Below are 14,220 nucleotides of genomic sequence, written 5' to 3' on the forward strand. Positions count from 1 at the left end.
AGAAAAATATACTGTTAATGTTTTACAACAAAAAAAAAATTGCATCTCATATTTAAGGCTAATTTCACATGTGGTGTTTTTATTAAGCTACTGTTGAATAAGTATTAATTTCAACAGAACAAAAAAAATTATTAGATTTTTTTCCAACACTGAGCCAAAACAATTTGTACTTGCTAACTATTAATGTCCTGTAATTTGTATAAAGCATTATTATTAATTTATTTAGTTGGGATTAGGCACCAAACCTCCAGAATAGAGGCCCTTATTTTTGGTAAATCTGGTTATTGCATAGGCGCCATTATCCTTTCCCTGCCTCAATTTTATCCATCTGTCTGTCTAATAATTTTATTCTAGCTTTTCCTGTGTGTTTACCTAAGAAGACGAGCGTTTTGTTGTTTTTGGGCGGGGAGGAGAGAGGGGGCAATGCGAGCGGGTGCGGACCGGGGCGGCATTCGCGCTTACAACCGCCCCTGTCCACACAGTAACACGCTCGTTACGTCACCGCGCAGCCCCGTCGGAGGATTTAAAACGGCTCCGGTTGGAAACTTTCCAGCCACAGAGAGAGCAGCGTGCCAGCAGTAGCATCAGCATCATCCACGCACCGCTCGGCAGCGGCTCCCACCTTCCAGTCATGTCCAATGGCAGCAACAACAGCAACACGGCGCGGTTTGACGCGGCCAGGAGGGTGGCGATATTCGGAGGGACTCACGGGAACGAAATGTCCGGCGTGACGCTCGTTAACCTGTGGACGCAGAACGGCGCTGAGATCCAAAGGAAGGGAGTGGAGGTCAAGCCCTTCGTCGCGAACCCGAAGGCTGTGGAGAAGTGCGTGAGATACGTGGACACGGACCTGAACCGAGCCTTCACTCGGGAGAACCTCAGGTAAGCGGACGCGGGGGACAGGTGAGCGCTGAACGACGGGACTCCGCTGTTGAAACTTTGCGTCACTCCGTTTCACAAGACAATTGAACGCAACGTGAAAGAGGCGCACTGTAACATAACTTTCGCTGCACATCACGAAGGTCGCCCAAGTCTTGCACCTGTAGTCCCTGTCTCTGCCACGTCACGTGCATCAGCATCAGCACGTTGGCATCATAGGTCGGTGTTTGTGTCCAGTAGCCAATAGCAGCGGAGCGGCGTGTCCCCTCCTCCCGCGCACGCCTCCTCCTCGGCCGGGCAGCAGCAGCTGACTCCCAGACGCCCTGCAGGAGCGGAACGTGACCGAGCTGCGCAGTGATACCGAGCCATTTGAGCCGTCACTTTCTGTTCTGATCTCTGAAGGAAGGATGGAGAAAAGGGGGATGTGGGGGTGTTACGCAAACGCTCGTGCAGGCTCCTTTGCACGTGCACGAGCGCGCCAGCTGCCAGGTTTGTTTTTTTGGATGGGAAAAACAAACAAACAGCACCTGGTTTGTCACACCGATTGGCCACAAACGTCCCAGCCATTCTGCTGTGTTGTACGTTGCAAAAGCACAAAATCTCACCAAGTATTTATTTATTTTTTGTGTCTAATTTCCAGTGCAAACATCTCATTAGGCATAAAATAACACAAACTGTCTCACAAGTAACTTTTCAGCAAGATGTACTTGCTTGTGTTAAGTCTGTAATTCTTGAACATTGTTCGACATGTTGTAGTTCCCACTGGCAGATTTCACTTATAGCAGGGAAGAATACCATGTAGTATTTTTCCAAATCAATATTATTATCCTTCTTTTAAATGGAATAAGATAATTGTAGTAAAAACAATAAAAAAATAGACAAAAATACTTTGTTTTTGTGGTGTAGCAAGGTGGTTGGTGAAAGTTGCTCCCTTCATCCACGTGTTCATGTACCTGACTTTAACATCTCTGAGGGTTTTCCAGTACAACAGCCCGTTATAGCTTCTAATAGGGGTTCCCAGACTTTGACTAGGTCACTTTGAAATGTTCCTGATTTTTTTTTTTTTGTGACCATTCAGAAGCAGACTCGTCTAGATGACTCGATGTGTTTTGGATGATTCTCCTGCTGCGCGACCTGAATGTGCTCTGGAAACCGATGACTAGACGTTTGTTCTACTTACTGGTTTTCCGGGAGCAACTTTTCATCAGTTTAGCAAAGGCAGGTCCTAAAGTAACAAAGCAACCCCAGATCCTCATACCACCACCACCGTGTTTGACATGGCTGATCACATTTGAAGGGTGTCGAGAAGCAAAGCAACTGGCGGCGCGTGTAGACGCAGCGGCTCGGAGCTCCCGTGTTTTCGTTTTTGTTAGCCTGTTTTATTGATGTCTTCGCTCAAAACACTACTGGAAGCCTTGACAACTTATAGCAGATCAGAACTGTGGAACATAGGGGCACAGTTTGGACTTCACACACCCACCAAGCTGGACTTTATTCCTCCAGAGCTGCTTCGAACACCTGGAACTATGATCATTCCCCCCCTGCTGCGAAGGCGACGGAGGAGGCAGCGCAAACAAAAGAGGGGCAAGAGAGCCGGGTGCGTGCAAGGCTACAAGCTAACCCTCACAGACCGGCCCTCCCCAGCCTCTTCCTCGCCAACGCCAGGTCCCTCGTCAACAAAATCGACGAGGTGCGACTCCGAATTATCTCTCGCCGGATGGACAGCTGTGTGACTGTTATCACAGAGACCTGGCTGGATGAAACATCCCAGACTCAGCGGTGGAGATAACGGGGCGCGCTCTGTTCCGGGCGGATCGGACGGCAGCGCTTCGGGTAAGAGCAGAGGCGGAGGTTTGGCATTGTATGTACACAATGCCTGGGTACAGCCACACACTCTGTCGGCACATTCTGCTCTCCTGACTTGGAATATCTGGCGGTGAAATGCAGACCCTTCAAGTTGGTGAGAGAACTCTCGTCCATTGTGATCGTGGCCGTCTACATACCACCGCGGGTAATGCTAAGTTAGCATTAGAGGAGCTATACTGCCTGATCAGCGGGCAGATGAACTCCAACCCGGAGGCGGCCATGATTGTGGCGGGGGACTTTAACCACGTGGAAACTGAAGGCTGTGTTTCCCAAATTCCACAAGTTCATAAACTTTCCCACCAGAGACAATAACACTTTGGATCAGGTCTACTGCAATACCCCGGAGCCTACAAGGCTGTAGCAGGTCCACATCTGGGCATGTCTGACCACATCTCAGTGGAGCTGATTCCTGTCTACAAGCCTCTGGCCTGCAGAACTAAGCCGACCACCAGAATAGTTCAGGTCTGGACTGAGGAGGCCTCCTCTGCACTTCAGGACTGCTTTGAGCACACAGACTGGAGTGTGTTCAGGGACGGAGCAGACTTGGAGGAATACTCATCGTCCGTTCTGTCCTATATTCAGTTCTGCACCGACGCTGTCCTCCCTGTTAAGACCATAAAAGTGTTTCCAAACCAGAAACCATGGCTGGACAGCACAGTACGGGCCCTGCTGAAAGCCCGGGATGCTGCCTACAGATCTGGAGACAGGTTGGCTTATAGCAGGGCCCGGTCGGAACTGAAAAAAGGAATGAAGCAGGCCAAGCTCCAGTACAAACAGCGGATTGAGGAACACTTCATCAACAACAACCCCAGTAGCATGTGGAGAGGCATCAGGACCATGACGGACTACAAACACAGCACTCAGCTGACCAGCCGCGACCCCACCCTGCCTGACACCTTAAACAGCTTCTTTGCCCGCTTTGACACGGTGGGCAGCAGAGAAGCTGTACATCTACCCCGACTGGAAGAGCAGTACCAGCCTCTCGTCCTGCAGCAGAACCAGGTGACGTCCACCCTGAGGAGGATCAACACCCGCAAAGCTACAGGACCGGACAAGGTGTCAGGCCAGACGCTGAAAACGTGCGCCGACCAGCTGGCAGGAGTGTTTCTGGACATTTTCAATCTGTCCCTGCAGTTCACCATGGTTCCTGAGTGTCTCAAGTCTTCCACCATCATCCCTGTACCGAAGAAGACGACCATCACCAGCCTGAACGATTACCGGCCCATCGCTCTGACCCCGGTGATCATGAAGTGCTTTGAGAGGATTCTTCTGAGGTACATCAGACACTTCATCCCTGCAGACCTGGACAGCCTTCAGTTCGCCTACAGAGCGAACCGGTCAACAGAGGATGCTGTCTCCATCACTCTGCACACAGCCCTGACCCATCTGCAGCATCCCAACACCTACGTCAGGATGCTATTTGTAGACTTCAGCTCAGCATTTAACACCGTCATCCCAGACAAGCTGGTGCTGAAGCTACTCAAGGTGGGGCTGCCTGCTTCACTGTGCCACTGGATCAGAGACTTCCTCACCAACAGGCCTCAGGTGGTGAGAATAGGTGGCTCAACATCGTCCCCACTGGTCCTCAACACAGGCACACCGCAGGGCTGTGTGCTCAGCCCAGCTCTCTTCACCCTGTTTACACACGACTGCGTTGCCATCCACCCCACCAACACAGTCGTCAAGTTCGCGGACGACACAACAGTAGTGGGTCTCATTTCAGACAACAACGAGACCCACTACAGAGAGGAGATTCAGCAGCTCACTCAGTGGTGTTCAGCCAATAACTTGGTGCTGAACACAGGGAAGACCAAGGAGGTCATTGTGGACTACAGAAGGTCCAGGAGGACGGGTCACACTCCCCTTCTCATAGATGGAGAAGAGGTGGAGCGTGTGGACAACATCAAGTTCCTGGGCCTCCACATCACGTCTGACCTCTCCTGGAATACCAACACCTCCCACCTGGTGAAGAAAGCACAACAAAGGCTCTTCTTCCTCAGGAAACTGAGACGGGCTGGACTTTCCTCACGGCTGCTCGTGAACTTTTACAGGGCGACGATCGAGAGCGTCCTCTGCCTCAACGTGACTGTGTGGTATGGTAGCTGCACAGCACTGGAGAGGAAACAACTGACACGGGTGGTGAGAACAGCACAAGGCATTGTGGGATGCCCCCTCCCGGACCTGGACTCTATTTACATAGGCCGGGTCAAGAAGAGAGCTGGATCCATAGCCATGGATTCCAGCCACCCGGGCCACAGACTGTTTGTGCCGCTGCCATCAGGCAAGCGGTACAGGAATATACAGACAACAAACAGACTGAGAAACAGTTTCTTCCCCACAGCCGTCAGAGCCATTACTCCCTGCCGCCCCCTCCCACACATATCATAACCTCACATACACCCCCCCACACACCCCAACCTCCACACAGCCATATTGTTCTGCACTTGCACTGTCACATCATCTGCACTTTACCATAATTGGACCTGCTGCTTCTTCTTTGGTGTGGTTGAGTGCCTTTAGTTAATTTTAGTTGTATATATTATTATTATTGTGTATTTGTTTATTTAATATTGTATTTTTTGACTTTTTGCACGGGAGTTGCAATAGAAATTTCGTTGAATCCTGTTCAATGACAATAAATGCTATTCTATTCTATTCTATTCTATTCTACCATCACCACTGTCAGTGTGGTTCTTTTTGTGACATTACAGGTTAGCTTTACATGAAACACACCTTCCAAAAAGTTAAATCAACAGAATATTCAGCTAAAAGTCTCAGAGACAAACGATTTTAGATATTTCCAGATTGATGACTTTAAATGACTTTATCGATCCTTAAATGTCTTTTGAACTTGACACTTTGTTTTGAATATTTTTGGCCTACTTCATGTTGTTAGAGAAAGAGACGAATTATGCATTTTTCCTCCTTTTTTACAAAAGTACCAGATTGGGTTGGATGGCTTTGTTTTCTCAAAATCATAATTTGACAATGCGTTTTTGTAGTTGTTCATGTCTTTATTTTATCCCATTAAAATAGGTCTAATCTGAAACATTTCAATGAGCAAAACCAGGAGAAGGACTTCTTCACAGCACTGTGTTGACCATGGCCACTAACCTTTGGTACATATTTCAGGCTTAAACATTCCAGGGAAACTTTGGACGCACACGGATCTGCAATGTTTACTCCTTACACACACAGGACTATATTGCGCCTTGTGTGTCTTGAAAACAAATCTCAGACTTGCAGGACACATTATTTTCATTCTTGAGAAAGAACTCATTCATATGATGCAATATGGACCTCAGTAAAAAAAAAAATATGCAGAATTTTCACATGGATTTGCTTGGATAATCAACGTGTTGTCGATATAGTTACAATTAATACATAGACTTCCATGGAGTTTCAAAGTTTGGCTTGTGTTTCTGGCTATTTAAATATGGGATAAACACTGGAAAAAGCTCAACACTGATCATAGTATGAGGATTAAATTTTTACGGGTTAGGTGAAGGCGCTATTGTTCACATAAATATCCGAGCAAATCTTTCCACATCGTGTCTTGTCTAAGGTTTTTTTTTGTTGTTGTTTTTTCCTATAAAGGTAATTTATCCTCAAATTATGTGAGAGATACAATGGTTAATTTTAAAACTGTGCAGCTGCCATCCTGTTTGTCCCCTCTGAAGGAGAGGAAGCACTTTGAAGCTCTTCTAAAATTGGCTCATTAAAAAAAACAGTTCTCCGACATCTCTGCTTCTCCTCAAACTCAGCACCTGCACGTCTCTCAGCTGTGAACCCGTATGTGCTGAAGTCCACGTCTCTCCTCAGCGTGCTGATATTTGGAGAGAACGGCGTCCTAGGGCCGTATGCGATGTGGGTGAGAGAATGTGGACTGCAGAGGCCCTTTTTAAAAAAAAAAAAAAAACAACAACTCCTGTGGTTCCGAGAGAGTCTTCCAGACCAGTGTTCGTTTTTGAAATGCATTAGAACAAGCCGATTGAAGTTGAGGGAGGAACACGTTCGGTGGGAGTTTAACCTGAAAACAAACTCACAGACACTTTGGTCCCAACACACAAGACAACGAAAATGAGCCTTTATTCTTCCAGCTGATTTTCACAAGCGAGATCCCGGTGTGTCCATCAAACCCGCTGCCGTTTGTTTCTACCTTTGAGGCCCCAACATTTGACACCGTTTGTGTCGTGCAGCGCGACAGGAGGCGACGAGCTGCCCTACGAGGTGCAGCGGGCCCAGGAGATCAACAGGATGTTCGGACCCAAAGGAAGCGCCGAGGCCTACGACGTAATCTTCGACCTCCACAACACCACGTCCAACATGGGCTGCACTCTGATCCTGGAGAGCTCCAAGGACGCCTTCAACCTGCAGATGATGAATTACATAAAGGTGATGGTCCCTCGCAGCAGTTTTAAGTCGATCTTTGGGATGCTAGTTTGAAGAAAGGTCTACCAGACATGCAGTTCCTCACAAAGCTATTTCTCACATTTTTGTTACTGGATCAAAGTTGTACAAAATACATGTCAGATGGGGGTTTTGTGTAATAAAATCCAGGTAGAAGAATCCTTATGAAGCGTCAGAAGTGAAACAACTGCTGAAAGAAAGTCAGAATGATCCCAATTTGCAGCTTGCAAAACAAATCACGCAGGAGACAAAGCGTACATGTAGAGGACGGGACTCTGGTTAGACGAGACCAAGATCAAAAGTTTCTGACCTGCATGCAAAAGCCACCTGCATTAGAAAACCAAACATTAAGCACAGCGGTGTTGTGAAACATCACCATGGGAAGCGGCATCATGCTGCTGGACGTATTAAGTCCGAAAAAGATGACAGGAGTAGATTAGAGGCTGCAAAAATCTGAGATAGTAGCAGAGCTTCAGGGTTACGCTTGTTAGCGGCGTGTTTTATTTTAATTACCAGTTTTAAGGGAGCTAAATATAATAGCATGCTACTTTTTTTGGATCGGGGTATATTTGTGGAAAAATGTAGAAAATCGCTTATCTTGTTTCTTACACCGTACAATTGTTTGCATTGGTCTATCATATTAAATCCTAATAAAATGCAATTAAATTAATGGGTGCAGAGTACATTTTACCACAGAGACGATTCTTCCTGCGAGTTGTAGGTTTGGAAAACGTTTTTCATTTTGGGCTAAATTGTGTAAAAAAAAAAAAAAAAGATTTATGAAGACAAGGAGTCGCTGGTTCTCTGTACGTTTCCAGTCAGTGATTAACTAAGACTTGTGGTCCAGATCCAGTTAGAATATGTTACTAATAAAACGACCTGCTTAGCTTTACCGTGTTGGGGAGGAAAGGCTACGTGAAGGATTAACCAAGTAAAACTAATTAACTTTGGCTGGTACGTGCTGGAACTAGCCTGAGGAAAAGGAAAGATTGTTTTTAAAAAAAACTTTACAATTGGAGGTGCTTGGTGCATGTTCTGCTTGTAATAAAGCCTTTTAACCATGACGTTGTTAGGGAAGACATTATTTGTTAGCCTGGTTGAACAACTCATTTAAACAACATATAAAGGAATGAAGACATATCGCCAGAGAGCTACAAAATGGCAGATTTAGTTGGAAAACAGCCATTAATTATTACAACAGAGTTTTGTTTTATACCAAAGGAATAACACACAGTATTTCACAGGTAAGAATATTTTATTCCTTCATTTTTCAGTAATTTGGAAACATTTAGAGTTCATTCTCCCATCTTTGAAAAATCCTGTAAAAACAAAAAAAGACAAAAAAGAGAGATTCCTTTTGCTGGGACAAGCAAGAAAAATCAAAAATATAATTACAAGGGCTAAATCGGCTGTTTTTTATACTCAGAAAAATTTTGTTGCACGAATCCAAAGTAGTTGCCACTAAAATCAGATTACATAAAATGCATCCAAAATCCTTGTACTGTTGGGTTTTGGGTTTTTTTGACGTACATTCTTAAAGGCTTTTTGCAGCTTATGCATGGCCACGCTGCAAAGCCTTTCTATATTTACCTCCTGCCTGATGTGCCCAGTTAAATCCACGCCGCTGGTTTGAGAACGGCGGGCAGCTTCCTGTTGTGTTGTTTGACTCTTCGAAGGAGAATTTAAGCAGATGGGCAACACGGTCACTAAGAATCCATGTGAATGTTTCTCTGCATGCTTTTTGGGAGAGTTACTGCAAGAAGATTTTCTCATCTCTCTGTGACTGAAAACGATCTCCGCAGTTCAGTTTTACTATCCACATCTCGATTTCCGCCAGAAATAAGAGAACCATTAATTCTGCTGTTTACGTAGACCTGAATGGCTAAAAATAAATAGCTTGTAGTTTGGGTTCTTTGCATTTATTTGAGTTGCATTTGATTAAACTAAAAAAAAAAAAAAAAAAAAAAGAATCAAGACATTTGATGTTTGCCCAAAATGAGAGCACGTGCCGTTTCACAGCTCTGCATGCGTCATGTTTGCTCCTAGAGGAATTGGCTCTGATGTAATTTTCCACTTTGTTGAGCAGACCCCTGAAACATTTGACAGTGTTGCATAAGTCTTTGTCATAAAAGCGTCTTTTTTTTTCTAAATGTGACATTCCTGTTGGTTTTTTTTTGTTTTCACAGAAAGCCTTCGCTCCTGCCAGTTGTCTCGTTCTGCTGAACGAACACCCTCTGCTGAAATATTCCACCTCTCGCTCCGTGGCCAAGCACCCTGTTGGTGAGTCTCTGACTCTCCAGGGATTTTCTCTGCCCTTTCAAATAGCTTACAATGTATAATCAAGGTAAGAGCAGTGAAAAACTGAAACTTTTGAAGTGATTTATTTGTCAGTGTAAAGATGACATTCATTTGTACGTATATTTATCTCATCATTGGTTGACAATGTAAGGATTTTGAGCTTTTTATCGATTGATTGATTTATTTTTTTCATAACCTTTCACAATTTCCATTTTGATGACATCTACCATTTCAATTTTAAGGCAGGTCCTTTTTGTTAAACCACATAGTTTCTTTTCAACCTGATTAAAAAAGAAAAAAAAAAGGCAAACAAAAAAAAAACATTTAGCTAATGATTGGAAGGTACACAGATACTCTTGAGGCTGTGTGTTAGAATATAGCGTCTTCGTGTGCCCGATTCTTGTTTTTTTAAAATCCTTTAAATTGGTTTGTATTATAATTCCATCAAAAAAAAAAAAAAATGATTCCAATGAATCTCCAAATTGCTGACAGTCATTTTCACAGTGAATAACCGTGCATGGGAGATAAAATCCCTATTGCTTTATGCAAATAAAGCAATAGGGATTTGCTTTCTCTGCTATCTGTGAGCTGCTCCTGTATGAAACGTCTGATGACTCTTAACAGCGTCGACCTTTTGGATTGTTTCGTTGCAGGAATGGAAGTGGGTCCTCAGCCTCAAGGGGTTTTAAGAAGCAACATCTTTGAAGCTATGAGGGTCATCCTGAAACATGCCCTGGACTTCATCTCTCTCTTTAACGAAGGTAGAGCTTTTGAAGCCGCTCGGCTATGCTGAGAAACTCTGATGACGCAAGACTTTGTGTTTACTAAACTGTGACTGTTGGGCTAAAACAGAAGATCATGTAAAGTTGATATACGATTTATTTATAAAAAAAACCCCCACTAACCTACCTTTCAACGACTCTGTGATAAATCGTCTATGTTCTAGAAAAGGAAACATTTTGTAATAAAATAAATGTCCATGACGCTGACTCATCTCTAAATTTCTCCTCATCTGCCTCGTCAATCCGCCGCTCTGCTCTGCTCTCTCATCCCCCCTGAAGGCACCGAACGCCGTGCTTCCTTTCCCTTTACATAAGCCCAGCTGCCTATGCCAAGTCCCAGTTGCACCCTGTTGCTCTCCTCCGGCTGCCCTGCTGTTGAATGGGCCCGCTTGTTGGGAGCCAGTCGCTTTCCGTGTCGTGAGAGCGCGGCTGCCAGACGTTGCGGTAACCTTCTGTCGCGGGACCACACCGGCGCTAATGAATGGCCCGGCATAATGATGAATCGATGTTCCTGCGCATTGAAGCCGAACGCCTCGATGAAACGAACGGTTTTGTTTTAAGGAAGCCTTCCATCATAGCTGAAAAGGGCACCTTACTCCATCTTCTCACAATATTTTAGGAATAAAATTCTGAAAAACAAAAATGATGTTTTTGGGGAACTGATACCCCTGATACCCCTAAATAAAATCCAGTTCCTTTCAGCAGTCACATGTGTTAACTTAAACTTCACAGCTGTTCTGTGAAGGCCTCTGAGATTCGTTGGGAGGACAAACATCGTCATGAAAACAAGGAACAAAGCAGAGGAGTCGGAGAAAACGCTCTGACCCCATCTACTTCTGGAGTATAATCTACTTCTGGAGTATAATCTACTTCTGGAATATAATCTACTTCTGGAGTATAATCTACTTCTGAAGTATAATCTACTTCTGAAGCATAATCTACCTCTGGAGTATAATCTACTTGTGGAGTATAATCTACTTCTGGAGTATAATCTACTTCTGGAGTATAATCTACTTCTGAAGCATAATCTACTTCTGGAGTATAATCTACTTCTGAAGTATAATCTACTTCTGAAGCATAATCTACTTCTGGAGTATAATCTACTTCTGGAGTATAATCTACTTCTGAAGCATAATCTACTTCTGGAGTATAATCTACTTCTGGAGTATAATCTACTTCTGAAGTATAATCTACTTCTGGAGTATAATCTACTTCTGGAGTATAATCTACTTCTGAAGTATAATCTACTTCTGGAGTATAATCTACTTCTGGAGTATAATCTACTTCTGGAATATAATCTACTTCTGGAGTATAATCTACTTCTGGAGTATAATCTACTTCTGGAATATAATCTACTTCTGGAGTATAATCTACTTCTGGAGTATAATCTACTCCAGAAGTTTAACGCTGGAGTAGGTGATAAGATGAGGAACTTGTTCAATCCAGCATCTGAAAGTTGACTGGATAGTATGTCCAAAGCCGAGATATGCGATACTGCATGATCCCTAATTAATACACCCAATACCGGTTTTGATACCAGCATTTTTTGTTTGAGTTTGTCACATCGTCACACTCTTTGGTGTTTTTGTGGTTTTTCCTTTGACTTATTTTTCTTCAAACGCAGGACAGAATTTCGATAAAGTTTGTTGCTGTCTACAAAATAATTCAAGAACATATTCTGATTATTTGTGTGCAGAATGAGGAAAAAAGAAGACATTTCCTTTATTTTGCAGTTGTGTGCTACGTCGTACTGGTCCAAGAAAATACATTGACATTGACTGAAGGTCAAACAGAATGAACGCTTTAGTCTACTCTACATTAAGTTTCTTTCCTGTTTCTTCCCTACTCAAGATGCTGGGTCTTGCGTCACAATCAGACCCATTAATTTGTCTGATTCTGTCATATTCACAGAGTGTGTCTCTTGTGTGTCGGCTAGGAATGGAGTTTCCTCCATGTACAGTGGAAGTCTTCCGGGTCTTGGAGAGGATGGACTACCCCAGAGACGCCAATGGGAACATTATTGCCATGGTTCACCCCAACCTGCAGGTAAATGGCTGAAGAAAACTTCACTCTGCCAGTAAAAAGTACTAATTTCCTTGGATGATATGCTCTTTTTATTGCTTCTACAACTTAGTCATAATTAATAAAATGCCCCCTTTTTGACAAAACAATTACCAAAAAACACCGATTGGTGCAAAAGTAACAACAATTGAATAAAAACCTGTGACATAAAATAAATAATTGCATAGATACTCACCAAATTTGCCATGATCCGAGAGGTGAATACTTTGATATTCCCTTCAAGTTCATTGGGATTGCTTTCTGATATGTTATTTGGAAGGAGGAAATTAAACTTTTAGTTGATGTGAAAGTGTGTGTGTGTGTGTGTGTGTGTGTGTGTGTGTATATATATATATATATATATATATATATATATATATATATATATATATATTTTTTTTTCTTTTCTTTTTAGCAGCACAGTCGAATTGTTTGTTGTTGTTTCAGGATTGTGACTGGGAGCCGCTGAACCCCGGCGACCCAATGTTCCAAACGTTTGACGGGAAGTCCATCCACTACCAAGGCTCCAGCACCGTTTATCCCACTTTTATTAATGAGGCCGCCTACTACGAGAAACAACAGGCGTTTGTGACCACCAGGCGAGAAACCTTGGCTGCGAGTGCCATCAGGAGAGCATAAAATGTTCTCCGGAAAGGCAGAAAAGAAAAGGAAAAAAAAAAAAAGATAAAAAACAAAACCCTGCAGAGATATGTTAGTAGATTTTGCACAGGTTGCAAATCAAAACGCTCGGTGCAAAATAACATTCTGATTTCATTTTTATCTTTTTAATATCAAAAACATCAATTAACTATGCAAAGATTCACCTAGTAAGCTAAGTATTTATGATACTGTAAATTTATTTACATTAAATGAACTGAACTTTTATTAGTGTTTTAAAGGCCAGGCCTCATTACTGTTGGCTTATTAAACATTCCAAACACACTCTTTGAGTTTCCTACTGCTGCTCAGGAAGGCCAATGGAAGATCAACACCTACGACCTCTGACCCAGACCTGTCATCTCTTGCTGGAAACGTGTTTTGTAAGATCTCTTGGGGTGTGCTATGTGTGGCCTTTGATTCTACCTACCTTTAACTCCAGTATTGCATCTGTGGTGCTGCCCTATTGTTGCCTTATTCGGGGGGTTTCCGGAGAAACTCAAATTTAGTGAAGACTGTGTAAAACATGTCAATTGTTTTGAGAGATGGCACACGAGCTCTTCCTTTTACGCTCCATCGACAGTGCGAGACGTGTTTTGCAATTGCATTAACGTGTATTTTGTTGATATGTCTATTCATGTGTGTTTGACTTTTAAGTATTAGTCATGGTGCTGTCTGACGTCTTTTTAATGTCTTGTGCGTCTTTGTGTAATGCCGTCGTCTCACTGTTGGTTGTTTTTCCACTCAGCAATATTTCTATGAGCACCATTTGTATTAAACAGTAAAGTACTGTGACGATTATCCTGTCATTAAATGTATTATATCAGCGTGCAGGCGTTTCTTGTTTTTTTGTTTTGTTTTGTTTTTTTGAAGCACCAAGGGAAGATATCACCTCAGACCACAAGAGGGCGACGTGCAACCACAGTTTAAAATCCAATGACGATGCATTCTAGCGGTTTGACAGATTAATCGGAAGCATTGGCAGATGGACATCATCTCTTTTGGAAACTTGAGCCTAAAGAGAAAAATACATTTTCAAGTGTTAAAGGAAAACATCAGACTGCTCACTGTCATTATTTAGGAAAGTTGAAGCTGTGATTTTTTTTTTACCATACTGTTTTCCACAACATTTTCATGATAATCGATGGAAGACAGAATTTGGGTCCTTTAGGTGGCAGTCAGCTCTATGTGAGTCGCCCCTGTGCCTCCACAGCACTCCGGTTCACTTATCTTAAAACAAAATAATCATTTTTACGTTTGCTAATTT

The 14,220-nt window shown here is 43.3% G+C and overlaps 1 protein-coding gene across 1 annotated transcript; it reads left to right on the plus strand.

Moving 5' to 3' along the window:
- Nucleotides 1–268: 268 nt before the first annotated feature.
- aspa (aspartoacylase) lies at nucleotides 269–13,784 on the plus strand. The gene is made up of 6 exons (XM_055043665.1): nucleotides 269–882; nucleotides 6,945–7,140; nucleotides 9,342–9,435; nucleotides 10,107–10,214; nucleotides 12,172–12,281; nucleotides 12,744–13,784. The coding sequence occupies exons 1-6, from the start codon at nucleotides 632–634 to the stop codon at nucleotides 12,933–12,935; spliced, it is 951 nt and encodes a 316-aa protein (XP_054899640.1). The 5' UTR covers nucleotides 269–631; the 3' UTR covers nucleotides 12,936–13,784.
- Nucleotides 13,785–14,220: the final 436 nt, after the last annotated feature.

This window comes from Poeciliopsis prolifica, unplaced genomic scaffold (assembly GCF_027474105.1).
Source record: "Poeciliopsis prolifica strain line A6 unplaced genomic scaffold, Auburn_PproV2 SCAFFOLD019, whole genome shotgun sequence".
NCBI classification, from domain to species: Eukaryota; Metazoa; Chordata; class Actinopteri; order Cyprinodontiformes; family Poeciliidae; genus Poeciliopsis; species Poeciliopsis prolifica.